This window comes from Arvicanthis niloticus, chromosome 14 (genome assembly GCF_011762505.2).
Source record: "Arvicanthis niloticus isolate mArvNil1 chromosome 14, mArvNil1.pat.X, whole genome shotgun sequence".
NCBI classification, from domain to species: Eukaryota; Metazoa; Chordata; class Mammalia; order Rodentia; family Muridae; genus Arvicanthis; species Arvicanthis niloticus.
Window position 1 is genome coordinate 53083292 of NC_047671.1, and position 27450 is coordinate 53110741.

At 45.8% G+C, this 27450-nt stretch overlaps 1 protein-coding gene across 1 annotated transcript; it reads left to right on the top strand.

The window, feature by feature from the left end:
• Positions 1–1308: 1308 nt before the first annotated feature.
• On the top strand, positions 1309–27450 carry Reep5 (receptor accessory protein 5). Its single transcript, XM_034518214.2, has 5 exons — positions 1309–1503; positions 2246–2339; positions 17223–17361; positions 24446–24614; positions 27272–27450. Exons 1-5 carry the CDS (start codon positions 1386–1388, stop codon positions 27319–27321), a joined length of 570 nt encoding a protein of 189 aa, XP_034374105.1. The 5' UTR covers positions 1309–1385; the 3' UTR covers positions 27322–27450.

Sequence of the window (27450 nt, forward strand, 5' to 3'; positions counted from 1 at the left end):
TGGATCCCCTGGAACAGGAGTTATAAGCCGGATGCTGGGAACTGAACATCATTCTCTGCAAGAGCAGCATGTGCCCCTAACCACTGAGCCACATCTCCAGCTCCACTTGCTTGCTTTTCAAAAGGGTCTCAGGCTGGCCTCAAACTCTCTGTAATTGAGACTGTCTTTGAACTCCTGATCCTCCTGTCTCATCTTCCAAGAGCTGGGATTACAAGGTATGCGAAAACCATGCCTGGCTTTGACCCACATTTGTTTCCTCTGACTGCAACATTGAAAATTAATTGTAGGCTAATGGACATTTGGGTGTGGATGCTTTATAACAACAGTGCTATTAACTTTATGGTTTAATTTCTTCGGTGATTAACTGGATACTGGTGGGGGCAGCTGAAAGAGTTCATTTAAGACCCTCAGGGAAAAAGAGAAGAAACTTGCAGATAAGAAATATGGAGTGAGCAAGGTATCAACTCTTTCCCATGGAAGACAATAGCTCAATCTGGAAGTGGAGGGTGTTAAGACCAAGAAAGAATGTTAGGGACCAGTTGTGCGCCGGACCTCACATTGGTGAGAAATGGAGTTCTACACTGCCAAGGCTTTGAGTCTTATGTAATGAGGAAAACTCGCAGGAGTGGGAGAAAGGGCGATTTCAGAAGGAGTGTTCTGAAGAAATTCGGGTAAAAGACCACTAGAGCCTAGGTTTATGTGGAAGATCCTGGGACACCACCGCGTACCCTCCGGGCCCACCTCTTCTTCCGGGTAACTGAGTTGAGGGAAGTAAAGATTGCCACTTCCACGGTAGAGCTAGGAAACACTTCCCTTCCCTTAGATCTCAAGGAAACAATAGCCCACCAGGAGGCTTAACTGCCTTGCTTGAAAATAGTGTGCCCTAGAGGAGGGCATGTGAGCTTTCTCCAGGGGAATTTCAAAACTATGCCGAGTCCTGGCACAGGAGGGAAGCAGGCCTGCACCCAGACTTGCTAGGGGCTGTCACACATTTCCATTTTTAGGTTAAATGTGCCTTCGAAGGTTTAGCACAGCAGTGTGTCCACCAAGCTAGTCTTACTCCGCGGCAGGCATGAAGGTCACCCGCCCCTTTCTGTCAATGTGCTCCGGTTGGATTTTAAAAAGTCAGGCGGGCACCAGGCAGGACCAGCTGCTTGCAGCGGGGCCCCAGCGCTGTGGGCCGGGTAGGGCGTGGCAGCTGCGGTGAGCCACGGCGGGGACGGGTAGGGCGGAGACCGCGCCAGAGGGCGGGGGCGAGCGCGGGGCGCGCGCCCGGGAACCTCGTGCACGCGCCGCGGCCCCGCCCGCCCCCGCCCCGCCCTGGTCAGCTGGGTTCCGCGTCCAGCCGGCTGCGGAGCATCCCGGGCGGCGCGAACGGCCCAGCCATGTCCGCAGCCATGAGGGAGAGGTTCGACCGCTTCCTGCACGAGAAGAACTGCATGACTGATCTCCTGGCCAAGCTCGAGGCCAAGACCGGAGTGAACCGGAGCTTCATCGCGCTCGGTGGGCGGCAGGTCCCCGGGAGCGGCGCGGGGCAGGGACGGAGGACGGGCGGGAGGCTCCTCGCGCGTGGAGCGGGGCCTGGGAGCCGCAGGCTGCGGGACGCGGGGACGCTGACGTGTCGCCTCTGCCGGCCGCGAGTGCCCGAGGACCCACAGCTTTGGGCGCGGTGTCTAGCGGGGTGAAGCTCGCTTTCACCTCCCGGAACCCTCACCCAGGCAGCCGGGCCTCCCGTGTACAGTCCGCGCTCGCGCGCGGGAGCTAGGTCTAGCCGAGCCGGGCTTCCCGGAGGGTGCACCGGGGGCCAGCCAGGAGGAAGGAGAGGCTGGGGACTGCCGGGTATGCCCAACCCAACCGAGCCCTCCTCCCTAGGGTGTTGAGGTCGGGGTTGCACCGTATGCTCAGTCCAGGCGGGCTCTGTCCAAGGGGTTGAGGCAGGGGATTGCTCGGTATGCTCAACCCAGACGGAGTCTATCTCAGGGGGTTGAGGCAGAGGACTACTCAGAATACCCAGCTCAGGAGGGCCCTGCCCAGGGAGGAGAGGTAGAGGACTCTCCAGTGTCCCCAACCAAAACGGCGTCCGGTCGCTGGCCAGGCCCGACCTCCTCGTGGTTGTTTCTCTCCTGTATTCGAGGCAGGAGGAAGACGCCTAGGAGAGGCCTACCCTCGAAGTGTGGGTGTGGGCGGGGACTGTCCCTTTAGACTATCTGCCCTGCCACCCAACCCGCTTCTCTCCTGTCTCCAGGTGTCATCGGACTGGTGGCTTTGTATCTGGTGTTCGGCTATGGAGCCTCTCTCCTCTGCAACCTGATAGGTTTCGGATACCCAGCCTACATCTCGTAAGTGACTCACCCTGCAGCCGTACTTTCCCCTCCACACCGAATCCCCATTCAGGACTTGTTTTGGGTTGTTTAGCTCACTCTCAGGTTAAGGTAACTGCCCAAGGTTACACATTTGGGAGCCTTACCTTGTTCTCTGATCTCCTGTCAGCTAGCCAGAGGTGTTTTATATTAGATTATACTGACGTGGCGTTGACCTTATCCAGGCAACACAAAACGTGGAGTGATTGCATCCCACTGATGACTGGTTATTTCCAACCATATGTTTTTGTTCACAGTTAAACTCAATTAGTTAGAACTTTCTTCGTTCAGAGCTACAATGAGGGCAGGTGAAGAATTTTGACTTGATCTACTTTGTTGATGCCTCATCAGACACTGAAGCCCTGATTGGCTGGGAACTCGTTCTGTACCAAAGGCTGATCTCACCCTGCCTTAGCTTTTCTAGTGCTGGGATTACAGACATGAGTCACCAGCCCGGGTTAACTTTTTGATTTTAAAAAGGCTAATTATTGGGCCAGTGAGATGGCTCAGTGGTTTGATGATTACCCCAACTCTGACAACCTGAGTTCCGTTCCCAGCCAGCCACACGGTAGGAGAGAGAGCCAGCTCCAACAAGTTGTCCTCTGATCTCTAAAGGTCTGCATGCCACTTGAGGAAAGGTAACAGCAAAAAAAATAAGGCTATTCTCTTTTTAATTAAAAAAAAAAAGTGTGTGTGTGTGTGTGTGTGTGTATGTGTATGTGATGCCTATGTCTGGATACCATATGTGTGCTTGGTGCTAGAGGCCAGATGAGGGTCGTTGGACCCCCGGAACTGGAGTTATAGATGGTTGTGAGTCATCACGGGGATTCTGGGAATCAACCTTGACTCCTGGAAGTGGAGCCAGCCCTCTTAACTGCTGAGCCATCTCTCTGGGCCCAAGGGCAAAAATATCAAGAGCAAATTTGGAAACACTGTAACAAACCTTATAAAATACGTTCATAACATAGCACCTTCGTTATATAAATTATTCATGTAATTAAATTAAAATGTATTATAAGATTAAGATCTACTGATATTTATTTTATAACTTAATGTTTCTCTGTTCAAATCAGAATTGTCTGTCTTCATAAATGAATTTTGTTTTATATTATAACTAAATTTGGTGGGTTTCAGCCATTTGCTTTCTGAAACTTAACCATAGGGATAAAAATAAAGGGTAAAAACACGTCAGTTGGAGGCCAAGACCCAAGATAATATTATTACACCACTGACTATCATTGGCCAGATTGGAATTTAGCATCTGCTAGAAGGGAGAAAATGATTTTATTGGTGTTTTGTTTCATTTTTTGAGACAGTCTCAAGTAGCCCAGGTTGGCCTTAAACTTGCTGTGTAGCCAAGGATATCCTTAAACTTCTGATTCTCAACCTTGATCTCCTCAGTGCTAAGATTATAGGCAGTGTCACCCTGGCTAGTCTTGCAGATTCGTTTTTAGAAGTTTGTTGTTCTGGACAAAGGCCAGCCACTGACATGATGAGCTTGCTTGTGACATTGGAGATCCTTCAGGCTTCAAGTTGACAAGAGTTTTCACTCTCCCAGTGTTACCTGTACCATCTGGGTCTTGTAATTAGGATCACTAAGGCAGACTGGGATAGTTGGTTTGGCTTTCACTGCAGGTAAAGGAAGAGAGAAGCCCTTCTAGTGATATTTAATGTTAAATGGAGATAACGTTTGTGGTAACAAAATTACCCTGTAGTACAATCCTCTACCTGACTCTGTCTGTCTATTTTACTTGTAATTGTTTTAAAAGGGGCTGTGTGGTTTAGAATTGTTTCTCGTCTTCCTCCATGTAGGTTCTGGGGATTGCCTGGGGCTATCAGGATTGGCAGAAAGCCTTTTTTTCTCATTGAGTCCTCCCTAAAAGTATATGGACTTTAAAAAACACTGCATGATGTGGGAACTTCCCTACATCAGTGCTATTTGATATATAATTGTATGAGAAATGAACTCCTCTGTTGGCACAAACACATTCTATGCCAGCTATAAAGGGTTACCTGTTTCTTGGGTCTGGGCTCGGCAACAAAGGGCATTGGCTACTCTTCATTGTGCATGTGACTTAAAATGGGGTAGAACTAGCTTGTTTCTCTTTGACTAGAGGCTAGGTTTCTCTTAGGCTGGTCTATTCTTCAGTCATATTTCAAAGTGATTTTTAAGTTACCAATTTTAGCCTTATTTCTTTGTTCATTCATCATCTAGAATCAACTGCATATTTCTGGCTCTTCTTACTTATAAGATGTTAAATGTTTCTGTCTGTTGCTAGAAGTTCAGACAGCAGAGCTGGTTATTTCTAACGAGTAGAGGGGGGTGGATTTTCCAAGTTTTAGGATTTAGTCAATAAGTGAATATACTTTCTTCACAGTTTTGATATTCTGAGACAAAGTGACATTTGTAGTATATTTCAGTAAGAGTTAGAAAAACACTAAAGATGTAATAAAGGACATTTAATGATTTAAGCAGAAGTTCAGAAAGCAATACTCAGTGAGTATACCGTCCCACTGGTGTGTGTTTGTATGATGTTACCTTTCTGTAGCTCCAACCTTTTCACTTTTAAAGTTAGCATAGGATTGTGTGAGTTGGGTAGCCACTGGAGTCATCTGAGGGATGACTTCATATTGATGGCTGTCTGGGTATTTCTCCCATAGATCCTGTTCTAATTGGTCTGGGATATGGCCTGGGCTTGGGGGTTTTGAAAGGCTTATCAGTCTTTTATAGTTTTGAAGGGATTCTGGCGCTCAGAAAGTGTTGAGACCCTCTGGTACAGAGTGGCACTCGCAAACACTGCACAAGCGCCCTGAAGTGTGAAGACAGGGAAAATGGCCTTCTGTTCCTGAGAATCGTCTGGAGACCTCTTCAGTGCTCTGCCCTGTGAAGGAGGGTTGAGAAAAAAAAATGGGTTTGTACACAATACAAAGCGTACAGACTGCAGTCAGTAAACATTCAAGCAGCCAGTATTAATTTAATCAAGTCTGTTCATTGTGTAGCCATTGTGATTGTACAGTTGGTTTTTGTTTGTTTGTCTTTAAAGAAAGAAAATCCTTAACAGTGATGGTTTTGAGTAGTGCTCAGATCACGGTTGCTGGTGGTTGGGGGATGGCGTAGTGGGTCAGAGTGCTGGCTGTGCATAGTGAGTCCCCAGCACCCACATAAAAAGCGGGGCCTTCGTTCATTTGCCTGCCTCCCCAGCATTGCAGGGTTGAGGTAGGCAGATCCCAGAAGCTCACTGGTCACTCTGTCTAGCTGACACAACAAGCTCCTGGTTCACTAAGACGGTAAGGAAGTAGTAACATGGAGGAAGATGTTGGAAGTCCTCCTCTGGCCTCTGCATGGCACACAGACACATAAACTGACCTGCTCATGTGATACACGTCACATCCACATTCACACACCACCATGTTTCTGCATGTCTCAGTCTGGTTGGGCTAGCATCACAGCAGGTAATTTATGAGTGAAGGATTTTGTTTTGTTTTGTTTTGTTTTTTTAATTCTGACTTCTGAAGGCTGAGAATTCCAAGACTGCAAGCCACCAGCTGGTTTGGTGATCTGATAACTGCTATATGCTGCATAAACGGCACCAGCCTGTGGTGTAGTCACATGGCAAAAGAGGAGAGCCGACTTGATCGAGTTTGCTTACGTCAGGCAGAGCCTTATAACCTAGTCACCTTCCAAAGGTCCCCGTGTCTTAGGATGTTGTGTATTGGGTTCCATCAAACTGGTTTGTGGGGTATGGAAATCCAGAAGCAGTGGTCATCTTCATTCAGTCGCTCTGTTTCCCTTCCTGTGCTCCTCAGTCCCCCTGATATTCAGACTTTAATTCTGAGGTTCAGCTGCTTAGCAAATGGCAGTACCAGCCATTCACCAGGTGTAGATAAGGAATAAGAGAGACACACTCTCCCTTCCGTGTCAGCAGTCTGCCTGTGAGCAGGCAGGAAATAAGTGAAGTAGTGACAGAGTGGTGAACTCTCAGAAGAGTCAGGAAGCTTTGTGGTAGAGAGTAACAGGCTTGTTGGATATTTACCTGCAATGCTATTTAAGACCTGAGGAGTGAGCTAGAACCAGCTGGGCAGAAGAAGTGGAGTGGGCCATGGCCTGAGGCAGCAGCAGCAGCAGCAGCCACCATCACCTCCACCTGACTCTGTGACAGGAAAGAGCACCTGGGAATGACAGAGAAAAGGCAGGTGCCAAAGGGGTCTGGGCGTTCCGAGGGCATGGCTGACTGTGAGTGAAGTTGTATTTTTTTCTGATTGTATGAGAGAGGGTTTAAATGAGGGTCACATGATAGGACTTGTGATGAAATGTAAGTGGATGCTAGGACCTCTAGAAGGGATTGGTGATCTTGCTAAGAAGTCAGCCAGAATTGATTCCCTTCTTTCCCTGCCTTTCAGCTTTTGTTCTTGTGATTTCTTCCCCTGTGCCATGATGGAGGGGCATACAGATTGCATCTAAAGGTCAGCATTAGGCCTACAGATTGCAGGGTGTGGAAATGAAATTTGGAAAAGCTTATTTGGCCTCCTGCCTTTTTCCATTACTCACCCCCTTGAGAAATTCCTGGGTGAGGCTCAGGTGCATCTGGCCCCAGGTCAGGACTCTGAAAGCTGGAGCACGAAAACAGTGGTGATGGGGAGCCCGTGCTTGCCCACAGGCCTCCTTCCTGGGGGTCTTTTTTTCTCTATGCACACAATCTCTTTGGGCCCCCTAATCTCTCTGTGTTTAGACGTTCTGGCCGCCCTGTCTAGGCAATCTGGAAGTTAATTCCAGCCTTTTTGTTACCAAGAACTGTTGACAGATCTACCTTTATTATCTCACTGATAAGAAAAGCCTGGACAACAATGGAACCTGTTGTAAAGACAGACCCACCTCTTCTTCCCTGCCCCCCACCCCTGAAGCCAGTGTATATACTTCAGCATCTGGCATATTCACAAATCTGTACAAACATCTCCACCATCTAGTTCTGAACATTTTTATTACCGCCCCCCCCCCAAAGGGAGGCACTAACAGTTAATCCCATGTCTCCCATCTCAACTCTTGAGTAGCCTTAGCTAACATTTTGTTTCAATGAATCTGCTCTGCACATTTTACATAGGTGGGATCTTTGGGCTTCTGTAACTCTGTGCAGTCCTGCTTTTAATGGCAGTGCTCCATTAAGAGGCCCTGAGTCCAGCAGAGTATGGGACTCTGTACCTTCATACACAAAGCTTCTTGCCTGAGACCTACAAGGACCCTTTGGTGGTGTGGCAGCATGGTGGTGTGGCAATATGGCGGTATGGCGCTGGTTCAGCCACGGCTGTGAGTCCCATCCCTACTTCTCTGTACAAGTAGAGTCACGATGCAGTCTAATGACGTGGTTTTCTATGTTTATTATTGCCCTGCAGTGAGGAGAGAGAGAGAGGGTTGGTTTTCTGTCCTACTCAGAAAGCTTTTGGTTTAAAATTCTACACAGACATCTGCGTCTTTCTTTTGGTTCTTATGTGCTTAGAAAATGCAAGCTGCCACTCTCCCGGAGTTGCCAGAATTCAGCCTGGAGGTCAGATACAAACCAAGGTCTTTAGTGTTGAGTGTGTTTTAGTTTTTGTTTTCTGTAGGGGATTGAACACAGGGCCTTGTGGGCACTACCAAAGCATACCACCAATCCACAGCCTCTTTTAGTTTGAAATGATATTCTATGGTCAGGCATGGTGAACACACACCTACACTTAGAAAGTTGAGCCTGGAACAGCAGGAGTTCAAAGTTATGCTTAGCTGCACAGCAGGTTTGTGGCCAGCCCGAGGCTCTGCCTTACACTCCCAAAGAAAAAGGAGAGGGGGGTGGAGGGAGAGAGAGGGAAGTGTTGAGGAGAGAGAAATGATAGTCTATGAGGACACGCACACATGCACACATGCCACACTTGCACACAGAGGAGGAAGGGAGAGGAGATAGAGATGATGGGTTTCCCGAGGTTATACAGAGGCTAGGCTTGACCTGCAGCCCTCAGTTACTACACAGGAACGTGACATCACCTTTAGACATGTCAGTGCTAATCTTACAGACTATAAACATGTTTAGAGTTCATCACTACGACATCTGTATTTAAAATTTTTGAAATCTCACATCCACCTTGGGGATGTGTCATTTTGTTTTCTTAATGTTCTCTAGCCCAGTTTAAAACGAGGCACCAGAATAAAGAATTTTATTTTCTCTGGCCATGGTGACATATGCCTTTCATCCCCAGCACTGTAAAGGTGGAGACAGGCAGAGCTCTGTGAGTCTGAGCCATCCTGTCTACATAGTGGATTCTAGCCCAGCCAGGGTGAGACCTTCTCTTAAAAACAAAAAAGATTTTTTTTCTGTAAAGATTTATTTTTATTATTTTAAATTGTGTGTCTGTGTGGGGTGTGTGGGCATGGTGTGGGTGCTGAAAGGCCAGAGGCACTGGACCACCTGAAGTTGAAGTGACAGGCGGTTGTGAGCCACCTGAGGGTGTCACACATGGAACTCTGATCCTCTGCAGGGGCAATATAAGCTCATAACTCCTGAGCCATCTCTCCAGCCCCAAGACTTTTATTCTTACACAGCTACTGGATACTTTTGTAGTATTTTATTTAGCTGAACATTACATATATCTTTGTCTAAGGCCTTCACAAATATAGCTCATTTAATGTTCAGAACCATCCTGTTATGTAAATGTGGTAATTCCCACTCTTGCAGACAGGGAGCAGAAGTAACAGTAGTGTGTGGGAACTGGTTTTAGAGCCCAAGGAGCCTGCTCCCTGGTCTGGATTTCAGTTAGATGCATCCCACATGGCCTTGGTATGTCCTTTAGACTCATGCAGTAGCCTTATGTAGTGAAGAAAATCTGGTGTTAACATTTTCTTTCATTAAATCAGCTCTGAACACATTATCTTTGTGCAGGATGTTCAGTATCTCTCAGATAAGGTTCTCCCTGCCCAGTACACTGGAGGCATTTGCTGTGTTTTGTGAACATGAGTTAGAAGTAGTATTAATTTCCCTATGTTACCTGTCATGTAGCTTTAACTTACCACCCAGGTCTGCACGCTCTGTATGTACTGTAGTGTTGACAGACATCCCAGCCCCGGGCTCTTAGAGAGCAGTCATAATGCTGTGGAGTTTATCCCCCTGCTTCGGTTCTCCTGTTCTGGGATTTTAGGCTTGTACCATTACACTTGGCTGAAGTTAAACCACACTTACCATAGATATTATAGTTATAAAGCCTTTGGTTTTGTTCACATGGTTGTCCTGGTGCTTTGAAGAGAGATTCTTCGCTTTATGTGACTTGTTTCTGAGTGGCACATGACCCTGGTGTGTGTCTAAGTGTATTGTGTGTGACACTTCAGAAGCCTGCTAATATGGAGTTGATAATTACAAAGTGCGTCACTCCTGGGTAGAGAGCCCAACTTGAAAGAAATTATATACATTTGTATTTAGTAAGGGTGTGGAGAGAGCAAGTGAGTATGTGTGGAGATCAGAGGACATTTCTGTCATCTGTTTGCTCCTTAGACTTCCCTGCTTTGTTTAAAGTATATTTTTGTTGTTTTAAATTGTGCACACACACGTGAGAGAGTATGTGTGTAAGGGCAAGGGCCTGAGGATTCTGGAGGTGTTGGAGCTAGAATTACAAGCAGTTTCTCATCGACTGATGTGGATGCTGGGAACTGAATCCAGGTCCTCTGTAAGAACAGTAAGATCTCTTAGCAGCAGCCATCTCTCCAGCCCGCTGTCCTCAGGCCTTGTTTTGTGGCAGAGTCTCTCTCATTTCAGACAGGGTGCTGTATGTGAGCGGCTGGATGATGGGACCACAGTCTTATGGTCGGGGTGATGGGGTTGGGATTACAGACATGTGGCCTCGGAGGATGGAACTCAAACTGTCCGCCTGCCTTCACAAGCTGAGTCGTCTTGCTGGACCTCAGCTTCTGTTTATAAAACTCAACGTTATTGTGTGTAGAGTCCCAGAAGCCAAGCATGGTGTGCACACCTTAATCCCAGCACTCGGGAGGCAGAGGCAGGTGGATCTCTGAGTTTGAGGCCAGCCTGGTCTACAAATGGAGTCCAGGACAGCCAGGGGTCTGTTACATAGAGAAACCCTATCTTGAAAAACAAAACAAGAAAAAGAAAAAGAAAAGGAAAAAAAAAAAAAAAAAAAAAAAAAAAAAAAAAGAGTCCCAGAGGCAGGCATTGAAGATCTTTCTTTTTATGGTGTACAAAGGGAAGCAGCCTAGTCATACTTACGACTTCCTAACTACACCACATGGACCATTCAGACAATTTGAGAATTATGAGTATTCCCAAATACTGTTTTCTTTCATTAATTTTCCCCTGACTAATTTTTGTTTTTTTCTTGTTATTTTTTCCTTAAACCACCTGTTAAAAACATCGTTACTCAAAGATGAAAAAACCTGTAAGGTTTTATTCTTCAGCACTGTAAGTTTGTGTGGTTTGGGGTTTCTTCCTGCTCTGGTTCAGTGGAACAGGTTGTCCCCAAGCAGAGTGTAACTAACCTGAACTAACAAGGTTTGAACTTTAAATCCACTTTCTTTTCTTCTTTTGTGGGGTGGAGGACCCAAAATCCAATCATTTGTTTGCTCCTGGTCAAGACTTAACTTTTGACTGACCTCAGACTCAGGCGTAGAAGCTCTGTGAGGATGGCCTGCGGCTCTTGTCCATCTGTTCCTAGTCTTCTTTGGTTTCCTTCATTCTCTTGGCCAGAAGTTAAGCCTTCTCTGCAGCCTCATTTTTCTTAGTTTCTTCAGAGCAGTAAGTCCACATTTGTGTTGCAGGACACACAAGTAACGAGAGGCTGAATCCTGGGTGCTTTGGTCCTGGCTTTTTACCCTCTTTTAGGGACTGTTTGACACCATGTTGGCAGACATCATCCTCATTAGAGAAATTGAAAGTTTGCAGATTCTGCTAGCTTGAGCCTCAACCATGGAAGCAGAATGATACCTGTCAGTTCAGGAGTAGCCTCACCCCATCTCTTTTGGGGTAACCAAGTTGAGAACTTTCAGATTGGCACCCACGGTGCATCCTTGAGCAGGTTTGGGCTTCCTCTCTCCAGTTCTCCTTGGTCTGTTAACAAGAACACCCTGACTCCAGCAGGCACACTCTGATGAGGGTCCATCTCAGATTTGGACCACGAATCATTTCCCCTCTTCACCCCAAGCATAAGCAGCTACCCTGTTGCCATGGTTTCTCATAGGATGTGTGGTTTGCTGTCCTCATCCACTTCAGTGATTTCCTGGCAAGCAGTAGGAAGGAGATTCAGCTTCATCTGGATGTAGCCTACCATCTAGGAGGCGCAACAGCAAAAAAGAGCTTAAATCCATTTTCTTTTTTTTTTTTTGTTTTTGTTTTGTTGTTGTTGTTTTTTGTTTGTTTGCTTGTTTGTATTCGAGACAGGGTTTCTCTGTGTAGCTCTGGCTGTCCTGGAACTCACTCTGTAGACCAGGCTGGCCTCGAACTCAGAAATCCACCTGCCTCTGCCTCCCAAGTGCTGGGATTAAAGGTGTGCAACTCCACTGCCTAGCTTAAATCCATTTTCTTAAACTCATTTTTAATTTCCACTGAGACTTGTTTCCTGTGACTCTGCCTCTCCGTAGTAGACCCCTCTGCCACACGCACATGTGCAGGCTAATTAGGAAGAGATTTTGCCTTTATTTTGGATGTCACTACATAGTCTAGACTGGCTTTGAATTCACCCCAGCCTCCCTTCTGGGTGCTGCATGCTTGTGACACCGTCTGGCTCTGAGACTTCTTAAATGTTTGATTGTAGATCACTGAGAACCATTTGGGACTGTGGCCCGGGGTCAAGTGCACTTAGGTGGCCTGTGCTGTAACTGATAATCTGTGGTGGGCTCCCCAGGTCACATTATCTACACCAGTGCACATTTAATGGAGGGAAAGCAAACAAACTGGAGATCTTTTTTACTTCATTCACTTCTCTATATTCTAAGAAAAATTATATCAAAGTAAAGAAAATCAAGCCATTAGGATAGCCTGTTGATAAATACCTCTCGAGCTTATTATTTGGCAGGCAGGACACAGACATGGACGACATCTTCTATGTGTGTTCACCTTTTGTTTACAGTGACACCCATTCCATAGGTTGTACACACTTGTCCTTATATACTCTACTGAGAATAGCAAGCTGACATTTTTCGGCTTAATGACATGAGAGAATGTTGAGCTATACATTGGGCAGGAAGAACCTTTAAGTCTGAAAGAGCCAATGTATTGTTAGAAATGCTTAATGGAGGGGACATGGAGATTACTCACGGGGTGGAGGCATGTGCCCCCAAGCCTCTTGACCTGAATTCAATTCCCAGCACCAGTGTGGGAGGAGAGAGCCAACCTCTGCAAAATGTCCTCTGACCTACATGTGTGCTACAGCATGTGCAAATACATTCTCCCTCTCTCCCCTCCCCCTCCCCCTCCCCTTCCCCTCCCTCTCCCTCTTTAATTTTAAAGTGCCTAATTGGTTATCTGTATCTAAGTAACAAGTCTGTATCTAAGTAACAAATATAATGTCTGTCCCAAGGAAAAGGAATTATAATTCATAGATGAGGAAAGTTTCAATAACTACAGTTATAATAAATACTTAAAATAGAACATGTACTTTCTTCCCATAGGTTCTTTCTGTTTGCTAGTTTTAATTTGTTAATGATGTAAATAATAGCATATTTGTAATCCAAAATACTACATAAGAGTTGTGCATCAACAAATTCATATTTGTTGTATTTTTTTAACTGCTTAAACTTCTGTTTTGTAGTACTGGGGATTGAACCAGGGCCTGTGTGTACAAGGCAAGTGTGATAACCACTGAGCTATACCCCTGGCTCCTGCGTCTACTTCCAAGTGCTGCTGTTGTATTACTCAAGAGAGAGAGAGAGAGAGAGAGAGAGAGAGAGAGAGAGAGAGAGAGAGACTCTGTCTGAAGAAGAGGACTCAACATGGAGGAAATGAATAGGCCAACAGTTGACATGTAAACACTGAAACTCTATTGTGCTCACTGAGAACAAACGTTCTGTTGAGAGCCAGCGGAGGCTGCTGCAGGCTCTCCTCGGGCTTCTGCCATGGTTTCACTTGTGATCTGTGTGTGTGGCTCTGGGGTTGAATGCAGAGGCTTGCATACGCTGGGCAGGTGCTGCACCCCTGAGCAACACTCTCAGCAGGTTGGGAGAGGGAGAGTAAGGAGTGGTTTTAGCTGTGAGGATCTCTCATCTTATCAGCAGGGACATTTTGTCCTTCAGATGTCGGGCATCTTTCCCTCCCATGTCACCGTGACAGCCATGCCTCCTGAACATGCTATTAGGAGTTCCAGGAGGATATCAAACAAAGGCACTGGGATTACCACAGTGGGCTGAGACTGATCCTTCCCCTGGACCTGGCTTCCCCTACTCAAGGCCTCTCTGCCAGCTAACCTGTACAAACTCATGCTGGGGGTATATGAGGAAGGAATGGTTGCCAGGGAGGGAGGGAGGGAGTCACACTGGGTGGTGAGAGGGACATGGAGCGGTTCTGGAACTTCTGATGCAATAACATTGCTGTGAAAGTTCAATGGTGTCAGTGACCACCATTCACAAATTCCGAGCCCTGCTGCCAGTTATAGAGAGCTGGCTGTAGTGTATATAAACTCGGGTGCTACTGGCACATACGTAGTATGCAGGTAGGAAAAGATGTGCTGTCTTCATCAAAACAGCTAAAGTGAAACCACTTGTGGTAGTGCACACTGCAATCACAGTGCCTAAGAGACGAGGCTTTGCTGGAGATCAGTCAGAGAGCGCCTTGGTTACATGTCACATTTGAGGCCAGCATGTGCTACAAGAGACCCATTTTTTTTTTTTTTTTTGAGACCCATCTTTAAAAGTACTACTTTTTAAAGGCTTTTAAAGGGCTACTTTAATTCCAGCAGCTGGGAGACAGAGCCAGACAGTTCTCTCAGTTTGAGGTCAGTCTGATCTACAGAGAAAGTTCCAGGATAGCCAGGGCTACATAGAGAAACCCTGTCTCAAAAACAAAACTAAATGAAACAAAACTAAACTAAACAAAAAAGTAAACAACACCAATCCCTAGAATCCCAAACTAAACAGCATAATGTAATATAAGAATTAAAAAATAAGTTATAAAATGTCTAGTTTGTAAGCAGAGTTTTCTTTTTAAAGTAGCCCTTTTTTAAGCGTTATTATAGATCCACAGTAAAATTGCACAGAAAGACCAGAAGTTCCCATATACCCTTGCCCCTTCTGCAGAGCCGGGACTCCAGTCAGCATTCCTACTAGAGAGAGGAGTGTGTTACAGCGGCGTGTGGATGGACACCTCTGTGTCGCCCGAGTCCTGAGAGTTGCAGCTTAGTCACGTCTGGATCAGGGAATGTTTTCAGCTCTCTTTAATGGCATCTAGTTTGTGAGGGAGAGAAGACTGGTAGGTCGTGACCATCTCAACTTTGCTTTTCTTTATGTCTTTGATGCTGTCCTTTAACATCTTCAGTTCTTCACTTTGTTTCAAAAAACCAAACAAACACAGCTTCGGAGGTAACAAGGAATGAGGTCAGCCAGCACTGACTGTTGAGCCCCTGTGGGCCGAGAGAGGCTTGTGCATACCCTGTGTGTGGATTAGTACCAGCTCAATGCTAAAGACAATAAATTTTCCCAGTATATCTTCCAGGGTTGGCCCAAAGAGTGTTTCACCAATATTCAACAATTTCCTGACCTGCACACAGACAGGCCTTTGGGGATTTCAGCGGTCTTTCTTCTTGTAGCACATAGGATTTGAAGTATATTTAAAATCCACAGACAATTCTCTATTCTCTTTTCAGCCTTACTAATAATATTTCCTGTACCAGATCTTAGGGACTGTTGACCTTTTTCTCTCTTTAATTGTTCACCTCTCTATGGGTTTTAATAAAAATTACTATAATTATTACCTATTACGGACATATTTATTCTGTGACATTCAGTGTTTATAAATACATTATGTATACTAACTGCTGTAATGCAGTTGTCATGGCAACGCAGTAAGGTTTATTATGTCACTTGATAGATGAGCAAGCTAAACCCCAGAGAGAATGAAATCCCCTCCCACAAGGTTAGAATGAGTGGGGCTGGCAGGGTGGTGAACTGGTTGCAAAGCCAGGCAGTGTGTGCTTGTTATCCTGACCCAGCGTAATTAGTTTTTGATAGTTTACTTAAAGTAGAAAGTTCAAATGATTTCATTTTATCTTATGTATACCCTCTCTTCTCTGTTTCTCTGTGTGTATATATCAAAGGCCTTTTAATCCCTGAAGCACAGATTGTGTCATTGTTAGAGAAGACTGTTTATAAGGAAATCTATTAGCTAGTTCCTCAAGAGAGAAGTGAAGTGAGCATTCTCACTTTAGTGTTTGGTTATAACAAAGCCCCAGAGAGAACTAGCCTCATAGGAAGTAGTAGTTATAGTCTGCAGCTCAATGTTTTCCAAATAAAACCTCCTTCTGCCCCCTTGTTGTTATAAAGCACCATGCCAGGCCAGGTGATGTCAGTTCATGTGTTTAATCCCGGCACTCAGGAGGCAGAGGCAGGCAGATCTCTGAGTTCAAGGCCAGCCTGGTCTACAGAGTGTGTTCCAGGGCTACACAGAGAAACCCTGTCTCGCCCTTCCTCCCGGAAGCACTATGTTCATGAGACCTTTAAAAACGTCAAGTTGACTCTGCGGTGGGATGAACTGCACAGCTTTCTTTTAAATCTTAATGTGTTGGGGTGTGTATGTGTTGGGGTAGCTTACTCGGGCACCCCTGTGGGGGTCAGAGGACAGTATCGGGTGACGCGGAGTCTCTTGTTTGCCACTGTGTACACCAGGCTAGCTGGCTAGTGAGCTTCTGAGGATGGTTGTCTGCCTCCCATCTGCATCCCATCTGGTATGAGATTAGACACACAGTACTGAGTTTGGCTTTAAATGGGTTCTGGGCATCTGGACCAGGTCCTCACTTCTGTACTTTACCCACTGAGCCATCTTCCCAGCCATCTTTTGTTTATTGTTATTTTTTGAGGCAGCAGTCTGGCTTGGAACTTGAGATTCTCTTGCCACCACACCTGGCTCTGGTATAACTTGCTGAGTGCATGTGGCCATCTGCCACCTTCCAGAGCCTGAATTAGTAGGTCTCAGGAAGGAACTAGATACTGTGTTTTACGGTCTCCTCTGGGTGGGCATGAGCCAGCAGACTAGAATACCAGCTTAGACTGTCACTTCTGATGGTCCCTCCCCTGCCCCAGTAAGTAGGAGGAACTGTAGAGGGTCTTCAGGGGATTTACACTTTGAGACTATGACCTTTCTCTGTTCTTTATGCTCCATGACCTGTGGACCTTGGCTTTTCCTAGTACAGGACAAGATCTCTGATACCTTCCACAAGTAAGAGTACAAACCTCCTATTGTACTAATGTTAGTTAGGAAACATTAAATGCACATTTTATATCAGACATGTTGCTAGGTGCTGTCCAGTCTGATAGGAAATGACTTTCTACAGTGGAGCGAGCACAGGCTCGGGATGTGGTCCTAGGTATAAGCCAGGTCTGCTACTGTACCATTGCTGTCTGTCTTCTCTAAGCTAAGTTTCTTCCTCTAAAAACAAAAGAAAAAACCATGAGCAACAGCAAAAAACCACCCTACAGGCTATTATGAAGATATTTAAAATTGTTTTTGACAGGGTCTCATTATTTGACTGGCCTGGAATTTACAGAGATCCTCCTGTCTCTGTCCTGAGAGCTGCCGTTCATGTATGCCAACACACATCTGCTTGAGTTTTTGGTGTTGGAGAACAGACTGTGAAGGAGGAGTGGATCTCACTAATTGATGATGTATTTTCTTTTACATTGCTTTTCAGAATGAAAGCCATTGAGAGTCTCAACAAAGATGATGACACCCAGTGGCTGACGTACTGGGTGGTGTACGGTGTGTTTAGCATTGCCGAATTCTTCTCCGATCTCTTCCTGTCCTGGTTCCCCTTCTACTACATGCTGAAGGTACAGTGATGTCTGATGGTCTCCTTTACCCTCTGTCTCTCAGACTCCATCTCAGGACCTCTGTACCAGGAGCAGTAGGAGCAAGGGCTTGGGTGTCGGATGCCAGTGGTTCTTATCTCAGGTTACAGCAAAGAAGGCAGGATTCCCCTCTCCATTTCTCTGTTGAAGGCCTTGGAAGAGCCAGGGCAGCTTGTGTCAGAGGCGTGTTTGATAATCCCGGGGATGGAAGTCCTGTGACTGACACAGATTAATCGTCAAGTAGTGATGTGTGGTAGACTTCATATGCTTTCAGCATTCACAGTGCTGAATAGGAGTCGTCATTTTTGAGAGAAAAACCAAACATTTTCCATTATAGATTTGGAGAAAGAAAATGTCTTGTTGGTTGAGAAAGTTATCTTGGTAACTTCGGCAGTGTGGTAGTCAGAGCTCAGCCCCGCCAAACCTTGTGTTTGGCACAGGACTAGCCCAGGCTGCCAGCATATGGGGGAAAGGACAGGAAACTGAAACTCCCTTATAACTGGATCTCTGCGGGCTTCTGGCTTTGCCAGAGGGGAATGAGAGGGAGAGAGTTGTTTATTTCATGAACATGGCAATTTTTCAAGCTGTCCTCAGATGGTTGCCCAGGTGTCTTCCACAGAAGAGTGGGTATGATGTGACCACTGCCTCTGGTTCTCAGACTATAGACTTTGCAAGCCAGAGAAGGTGGAGTGTCCAGCCGTGAGGGGCTCCAGGCTGTCTGTGTCCCTTTTTATTAGTACAAAGTACGTATGACATAGTTTAAAGATTCAGGTCACTCTGAAAGATTTTGAAAAAAACAATCCATTCTGCACTTTCCTTAAAAATAACCATTGTTGAGGCTGGAGAGATGGCTCAGTGGTTGAAAGAAAGTACTTGCTGCCATCAGAGAGGATCCAGGTTCAAGTCCCAGCACCCACAGGGCAGCTCACAACTGTCTGTAACTCCAGTTCCAGGGAATCTGCTTCTCTTCTGGCCTCCAGGGGCACCAGGCACATGAAAGCTGAACACTCATGCACATAAAATAAGAATAAATAGTTTTTTTTTAAAAGCTCACTTTCCTCATTTATGACAATGTAGCTTTGCCGGTTATTTCTGTCTGTAAATAAGGTGTGCTCCATGCTTGCTGTGTTCTGTACATTATTTTGAAAGATGATTTGGCTCTCTTTCCTCCCCACATCCTACCAGATTCTTACAGCCTTTCCAAGTCATTCCTACTCACAAAATTACAACTTTGAAGATGCTATTCAGCCTGGTCATGTAGTTGGCATGCATGTAGCACACGGAAGTTTGGGGTTTTACACCTAGCAATTGTTACTTATATATCTTATGACATTTACAGTTATTTTTATTTTTATACACTTGCATACGAAAACACTTTCTAATCTAAGGAAGCTTGGGTGCAGATTAGATGGTAGCATGCTGTCTCGTGCTTTGGTTTCTTGTATTTTTCTGGGCTTCAGGTCTGACCAGGCCTTTGCACATGCTAGGCAAGTGCTCCGCCCTGACCTACTCGCCCAGCTCCTTAGTCTTGATTTCTAATTCTGAGATATAATAGATGTAGGTCTGTTTGCTATTTGATCTTAGCCTTCATCTTAGAAAATCTGTCCACATGTTCCTCTTCCTGCGGTCTGACTATCCAGTTCTTACATTTGCTCATAGTTACAGCCACTCTGCAGTAATAACATGTGTTGGTTCTGTTATTTCTTCTATCATAATTTCCAAGCCTAACTAGTTTTGCTCGGCACTTATTTTAATCTTGTTTTACTTGTGTGTGAGAGTATGTGAATGTGAAAGTGTATGTGTGTGTGTGTGTGTAGGTCCTCTGTTGGATCTACGTCTGTTATGGGTTTCAGGACTCCGCGGTGGAGCTCTGGCCTCTGGGCTTGCACAGCTGCCTCACTTCTTTGAGTGTAGAAACAATGTCTTGTAAAATTCTCCATCATTCAGTTGTGCTTTTGCTCCTGACAAGGCCTGCAGTTGATTATGTTGTTTTCTTTAGAAACAGTGCACTCACCCAGCATCTTATTATTTTGTTCTGTGAACCGATTTTCCTCCAAGGGACTTATAAACTCTTTCAGGCTGTGGAATAAACGACACGCCCTTTATGTCCTGCTTAGCTTCTAACCGTGGACTTGACCCAAACTAGAGTGGCCGAGAAGTGGGCCTCCTGAAGGACTCCCCAGTCAGATTGGACTGTCTCTCTTTGGGGGATTATTTTGATCAACTGTGGGTGCTACTGTTCCCTGGCAGGGTGTCCTGGGCTGTGAAAAAAGCCAGTTACCATGAGAATGAGTGAGCCAACAAGCAGTGTCCCCCCACAGTGTTTGCTTCAAGTTCCTGCAGGAGTTACTGCCCACCTTCGCTGACAGAAGTTGTAACAAACCCTGTTGTTCTCTGGGTTGCTTTTTGTGAGATTATATTATCACAGCAACAGAACTAAAACTGGGATACTTCAGAATGAAAAGGGGAGATGTTCTCCTTTGCCTGCTCTTTGCTTTACTTGTGGTTCAGGAAGAACAGCCATCTTTGTTTTACTTTTTCCTTAAGCCAAGGTTTATGCTCAGGTGACCTCAAATTACCAAGCACAGCCTGGATGATTGATTTTTTTGTTTTGTTCTGATTTTTTTGATACAGGATATCACTATATAACCCTGGCTGTCCTGGAACTCTGTAGACCAGGCTGGCCTCAAACTCACCGAGCTCCACCTGTCTCTGCCTCCTGAGTGCTGGTACCAAAGGTGTGCATGTGCCACCACGGCACCACAACCTGGCTTGAACAATTGATTTTATTTATTTATTTTTTTGAAGAACTGACTTTAAATTCAGCCAGTCTCCTTCTCTTGCCGTATTGCAGAGGCTTTCCAAGGCCTAGGTTTCCTTTTCCCCTTAATTATACAGGTTTGCATAAGGCCATTTCACAAGTATATATTGTATTTTGAGTTTTTCTTCTACTTACATGTCATCAGAACATAAATGGTATTGTGTGTCTAAGACTTAGGTTTCTGACCAGTTCATTGTAGCATAGTGGGGAAAGTTGATACACAAAGTCACTTTCTGCAGTGGTGGCCCATACCTTTAATCCCAGCACTTGAGAGGTAGAGGCAGGTGAGTTCAAGTTCAGCCTGGTCTACAGAGCAGGTTGCAGGACAGGCAGAACTACATAGAGAAACCTTGTCTCAAAAAATTATCAAATATCAGCCTCCCTCCCTCCCCCTTCCCCCCTCTCTCAGTCAGTCAGCCTCTGTCTCTGTCTCTCTCTCTCTCTCTCTCTCTCTCTCTCTCTCTCTCTCTCTCTCTCTCTCTCTCTCTCTCTGTAACTCTGTCTCTCTCTCTCTCTCTCTCTCTCTCGTCTGTGTGTGTGTATGCATGCATGCATGTGCATGTGTTGTTGGGGCTTGGCCTCTGGGCCTGGTGCAGTTTAGGCAAGCACTGTATCATTGAGCTACATCTCCAACCTTTCAAACACATTTTCTCTGGCATTACCTTTAAACTCTGACCATCAGTTCTAGCCCTACTCTTGGACGGTGATAGCATTGAGCCACAGACAGTTGCCTGGCTTACTGTCATGTACGGATTCATTGTGTTTATGCTGATGCCGCAGCAGTCTCCTTAAAGAGGTGTGTGCCCTTCATCTGATCTGTCAGTTAGAGTAGGCTGCTGTGGTTGTTTCTAGGAGAGTTATCAGCTTGAAGGAGAGCCTTCATACAAAGCACGGTCACATCTGCTTGAGGAAGATGGGGCTCTGAGAGTCAGTAGCTAGGCATCACCTTGAGAGTTGAACAGTAATTAACCTCGTTTTTAATATGAGAACTGGAAAGTGCTGAGGATGGAGGAAGAGAGCAGTAATTATTTTACTATCAAGACAGTTAGCTACAGAGGACCAGGAAGTACCAAGTGGATAGCTGGCTGTATATTCTACAGAGTAATCACACTGAAGACAGAACTAGAGATATTTGAGCTGGCCCCATCTGTTAGTCTTGCCCTAATTCATCCAGAAAAGAGAATCAGCCTGACTGGATTGCTCAAAGGTACTATCCCTGTAGGCGGATGGTATTTTAGAGGGTTCCATCAATAGCAGGGTCTTTAAATGATACTGTTGTCCTCCTGATAGCAGATTTATAAAAAACAAAACAAAACAAAAAACAAAACAAAAAAACAAAAAAACAAACAAACAAAAAAAAAACATGATGGGGCTGGAGAGATGGCTTAGCAATGAAGAGCGATGGCTGCTCTTGCAGAGACTCAGGTTTAGTTCCCAGTACTTACCTGGTGGCTCACAGCCATCCATAACTCCAGTTCCAGAGGAATCTGATGCTGTCTTCTGACCCCTGTGGGTACTGTATACACATATGGTGCAGTAAAGTAAATAAATGTAAAAAATAAATGATTTTCTTAAAACCCTACAGAACAGAAAGAGGACTCAGACATGCTTACTTGCCTAAGCCCATGAGACAGGCCCTTTTGATTTTTAATCTGGTTGGTCACTAGCATTTCACCTTGGTGCCTTCTTTTGATGTGTATATGTCTCCGTGAATAATTTATTTCTAAAAATGAGACATCTTATGTTAAAAAAAAAAAAAAGATACTAGCCAGAAATACATCCCTCTTCTTTCTCTGAAGTTTTAATATTCTGTGCCAGAGTCCAGGCCGGCATGAAAGGGTCCAGAGGAAAGGCAGTGATGGGGTATGGAGTCAGTAGTGTGGCCAGAGTTTATTTATCTTTGACAATTCTTCTGTCACTGTTTTCTAATAAAGGCCAAAAGCTGTTGGCTTCTTATAATAAACTTTTTCTGTTAGCATCAGGGAATGAGAAAAAAAGAAGGCTTAGTTGTTAGGGCTCCCTTCTCTCTAGCTCAAGGACCAGACAAGAGGCTTGGACTCATTAACTGAACCAGGAAGAAAAGAGAAGAAAAGAAAGAAAAGATTTTACATAAGCCATCACACACACATACACACACATTCTGGTTGGACCTGACCACCTATCTCATGAACTCCACAAGTGTTCTTGCATACTTACATGCATATACACATACCTTCCTACACAGTATATATATATACAACAGACATATACATATATTCATATATACATGTGGTGGGTGGATGGGGCAGAGCTTCAGATGCCACACTTTATTTCTTCTCTCTGGCCTTATACTTTCTTAGACAAAAAGTCTTTAGAAAATTACCTTATAGATAAATTGTTACACAAAACAGGAGTCACAGAAAGATGCTGATACTAAGTTCACAGAAGTGTTTCATTCGATAAGCTCATTATAAGTTCACAGCAACAGTTTCACGTGACCTCATTTTATCATAGTGTATATCTGTGGCGTCATCCTTGGACCTGACCTAGAATGAATGTTTTTCCTTGATCAAAAATTTGTCCCAAGTTTCTTTTTAATGTAATTGTGAAGGCTCATTGTATTTCTTATAATGAAGCCTTTACTTACTATTTTATGAAGGGTGCGCACATTTTATTTTTGATTCTAACTTTATTATATCTTTCTGGCAAAACAACTAAAACCATCTCTTAAAACTTTCTTCCTAAAATTATTTGAATCAAATGAGGAATTCTATAAAATCATTAATTCATCTAAACAGCATTAATTCATGAAAGTTTGTCTTTATGTTGATCTGCAGGAAATCTCACCAATAGAATAATAGGGTGGGGTAATGCCCAGGAATCATTAGACTGTGTAATAGTGACAGGAAAAGGTGTATCAGCTGCAAGAAGCAATCCTGAGATGAAGTCTCTTGGGACCTTGCCTCTCAGAGCTCATGTATCATAAGCCGTGGTGGACCACCTCCAAGAAAGTCACCTGCTAGGCTTATCCTCTCCTAGATGGCGCCTGACAATTTTGCCCATGCTGGTCTTGGACTTGTATGTTAAAGTGGTCCTCAGCCTGCAGCTGAGTGGCTGGGGCTGCAAGTACTGCTATCCTCAGTTCTACCTTAATTTAATTACGAGTGTGCAGGGTGCGTGTGCTCACCTGCACGTTCTCCCCCACCTTTCACATGCTGCTGGGGGTCTAACTCAGACCCTCATCTCCCAGGCCCCTTCATTAGTTTTTGATTAGTAGGTTCTTATTTAAGAGATGGATTTCAGGCAGACAAGATGGTGTAGTGCATAACAGTGATTGTTATATAAGCCGTGCACCCTGAATTTGATTTCCAGAACTTACAATGGAGGAAGAGAAGTGTGGTTCCTGAAAGTTAGCCTTTGCTGGGCAGTGGTGGCGCACGCTTTTAATCCCAGTACTTGGGAGGCAGAGGCAGGCGGATTTCTGAGTTCAAGGCCAGCCTGGTCTACAGAATGAGTTCCAGGACAGCCAGGGCCACACAGAGAAACCCTGTCTCGAAAAACAAACAAAAAAAGAAAGAAAGAAAGAAAGAAAGAAAGAAAGAAAGAAAGAAAGAAAGAAAGAAAGTTAGCCTTTGACCTTCAAGTGTGTACCTTCACTCACATACATGAACCACATTTCAAATCATATAATTCACACACACACACACACACACACACACACAAAGACATAATGGGTTTCATTGAGACATATTTATGTTCCCTTTATTTCCCTCTCTCCCTGTCTCCCATTATTATTTGTTTTATGTATCTATTTATTTTAGACATGGTCTCGCATATCCCAGGCTTGGCTTCACTTCCCTGTGTAGCTGAGGAAGGCCTTGAGTGCCTTGCTTCACCTCCACACAGCGATGGAATTATGGCTGGTACCACCATGAGTAGCTTCTGTGGTGCTGGGGTTTAGCCCAGGATTTTGGCTATGCTAGGCCAGCACTGTAAGAACTGAGCTGTGGTCCCAGCTCCTCTTTCCCTCTTCTGTCTCTTTGTTTTGAAGCACAGTCTCTTTGCATAGCTCAGGCTGCTTCGTTACTGGTCGTGCTTTTTCTGAGCCTCCCATTAGCCATTAGACAACACTGGGGTACCAGTGGAGAGGTCAGAAACAATGCTATCCCTGGATGTCAGAGTCAATGCTGTCCCTAGCATGGGGGAGGGCATGCGTGGAGTCCCAGTGTGCCCATGTCCTTCTCACCAGCCTTCTGTTCCCTGCAGTGTGGCTTCCTGTTGTGGTGCATGGCGCCCAGCCCGTCTAACGGGGCTGAATTGCTCTACAGACGAATCATCCGTCCTGTCTTCCTGAAGCACGAGTCCCAGGTAGACAGTGTGGTGAAGGACGTGAAGGACAAAGCCAAAGAGACTGCAGATGCCATCAGCAAAGAAGGTAGGGCTTAGGGATAGCTTGTGCACTGTGTGGAGGAGATGATACGCCCCAGGCTCACCTGTCCTCCCCCAGATCCCCTACTTCCCTCTCAGTGACGGTCAGTGCAGCCTTCAGTCATCATATTAAAAAAGTGACTTTTCCACTGCAGGCAGAGTGTAGAAAACCAGCTGGATAAATGTCTTTATCTCCAGTTCAGGTTGGCCTGCAATTAGCAACCAAGAAAATGCCCCCAAAGACTGCCCAAGGCCAGTCTGGAGACAGCTCTCCAACTGAGGCTCCTCCGTCTCAGGTGTGTCAAGTTGAGATCAAGATCAGCTCTCATGAAGGATTCCTGAGTCAGGCTTGAAAAATCAACAAAGGGTACCTCAGGGTAGATTGTTCAGGAAATGCTTGTGAGAAAAAGCTTGGAGGTGGAAACCATAAAAGAAACACAGGAGGATTGTGGGAGCAGGGTCAGCCAGTGGGCGGGGCAGGCCAGGGGCTGCCCGCAGGCCGGGACTGTGCCCTGGAGAAGTTTGAGCAGAACAGCGTGACTGTGGCCACAGCATGAAGAGTGGACTAAGGGGATTTAGCTCAGTGACAGGGCATTTGCCTAGCAAGTGCAAGGCCCTGAGTGGGTTCAGTCCTCAGCTCAGGCTTGGGGGATGTGGACTGAAGAAGGAAGGAAATATAGTCTTGTTAGGATGTTGTGATCTAGCTAGAGATGGTGGCCTTATGATTTGTAGCAGTGACAATAAAGTAGCAATATTAAGTATGAAATTCTTGATTGCTTTTAAGGTGGGGACAGTAGGATTTGCTTATGAATTAGGCTAGCAGTTTGAGAGAGAAAGAAGCCAGGGCCAGGCCTTATAGCCTGAGCAGTTCAAAGGGTAGACTTGCCGTCGAGGTGGGAAGACTGGGTAGCAGAAATACAACATCTGGTCCTGGGCAGATGTCTGAAGTGTCTATTAGATAGAGACCTGCATGGAGCAGTCAGATAGCCACTGGATACAGATGTTGAGAGCCCCAGGAAGCAGGTTTACACCGAGGGTATAAGAGATGAGAGGATGAGAGCCAGCTGGCTGCACCAGCCTGGAGAAGCTGAGTAGGGTAGGGTGGCTGGAAAGCCAGAGGGTATTGTCCAGGGAGGTGTCCATCCTGTCACGTGCTGTGAGGGCTAGGTGAGAGGATGACTCCAAGAGACGACCATCAGACTCAGTGAGGAAGGATTAGTGACCTGAAAAAAACAGCTTTATGGACACTGGGAACAAACTCCTGACTGGAGAGATTTGAGAGACCAGGAGCAGTGTCCTGAGAGAATGGGACGATGTCTGGGGAGGACACAGGGTCTCAAGGCTCTGAGACCCTTCTTAAGGTAGGAGAACAGAGCATGTCTGAAAATGAATAGGAAAGGTCAATAGAGCTCACAAGGTAAGGGGCAGGGAGAGGAGCTGCTGCCCATAACCATGTCCTCAGGCAGTCCAGAGATGGCATCTAGTGGACCACAGGGGAGTGGCCGGGGCTGGGACATTTTGAACAGGAGGGGTCAAGCTGGTGGTGAGTGTGCAGCCAGGAGCAGCAGCAGCTTCCTCCTCCTCCCCTTCTTCCTCTTCCTCTTCCTCCTCCTCTGCTTCCACTTCTTCTGCTGCTGCTGCTTCTTTTGTTTTTTTTTTTTTTGGTTTTTTTTTTTTTTTTTTTTTTTTTGGAGTTTTTGTTGTTGTTGCTGCTGCTGTTGTTGTTGTTTGAGACAGGGTTTCTCTGTGTAGCCCTGGCTGTCCTGGAACTCACGCTGTAGACCAGGCTGGCCTCGAACTCAGAAATCCACCTGCCTCTGCCTCCCAAGTGCTGGGATTAAAGGAGTGCGCCACCACTGACTGGCATCCGGGAGCTTCTGATGGCTCAGCAAGAAAAGAGAGATGGGGAGGGGAGGGGAGGAGCAGGAGGCAGCATGGATGCTGACAGGGAGAGGCTGGGCTCTGGGGGACCATGAGCATTTCAGGAGTCACGACCATCAGACTGCTCAGCGCGAGCTTTGGAAAGCAGAACCCCAGATAGGGTTTATAAATCGGAAGAAACTGAGGCTGGAGAGACGGCTCGGTGGTTCTCAGATGGGTCAGGGTCACTGGGATCTCTCGAACAGCTAGTTGAGAAAGACTGCTTCCCCCTTGATGTCAGCTTTGCCTGGCGATTTGCAGTGAGTAAAGGGAGAACAGCTGTCAGAAGCTTGTGGACAAAGGGATTCCTTGGCTCTCACTGGGAGACTCTGGGCTCCATCAACACCAGCTGCCCCTCCCTCCCTCTGGCTCCCCCTGTACTTCCTGTCTTAGGGGAATAGTGGCTGAGTGAGCAAGTGTAGGTGTGTATAGTGTGGTGTGGGTTCTGTCCTAACTCTGGTCACCATGACAATCTCTGCTGCTTTGATGATTGAAGGAGACAGGACAGATGGTCCAGGTAAGGATGTCCTACAAGCCTCTAAGCTAGATGACCTTCAAGAATTCTGCTTACTTTGAAAGAGGTGCCTTGTCTGTTTCCTGGAGGCCCTCTTAGCCTTGAGCACAGCCTCAGCGTGTGCTCATTGGCACACAGGTCCCTGCCGCAGTCACCTGTCACCTGGCAGCCAGGGAGGATGGGGCTTCCACTATAAGAGCTCTTGATACGGTTTTCTGTTCCCTCAACAGTCAAGAAAGCTACGGTGAACTTGCTGGGCGATGAGAAGAAGAGCACCTGAGTCCTGGCTGGCGCCCCTTCCCCACTCACCCCCTTAGAGCCTCCATGTTATGCTAGGGACAGTGGCACAGTCGTTGGATAATGTTGCCTTGGAAACTTGCTGATGTATTAAAAATGGAATGTGTTGTAA

Excerpts from the sequence above, each read along its gene's own strand:
- Reep5 (XM_034518214.2), top strand. The coding sequence starts at position 1,386 with ATGTCCGCAGCCATGAGGGAGAGGTTCGACCGCTTCCTGCACGAGAAG. Across the intron at positions 1,504-2,245 it reads CCGGAGCTTCATCGCGCTCG|GTGTCATCGGACTGGTGGCT; the intron begins GTGGGCGGCAGG and ends TCCTGTCTCCAG. Across the intron at positions 2,340-17,222 it reads GGATACCCAGCCTACATCTC|AATGAAAGCCATTGAGAGTC; the intron begins GTAAGTGACTCA and ends ATTGCTTTTCAG.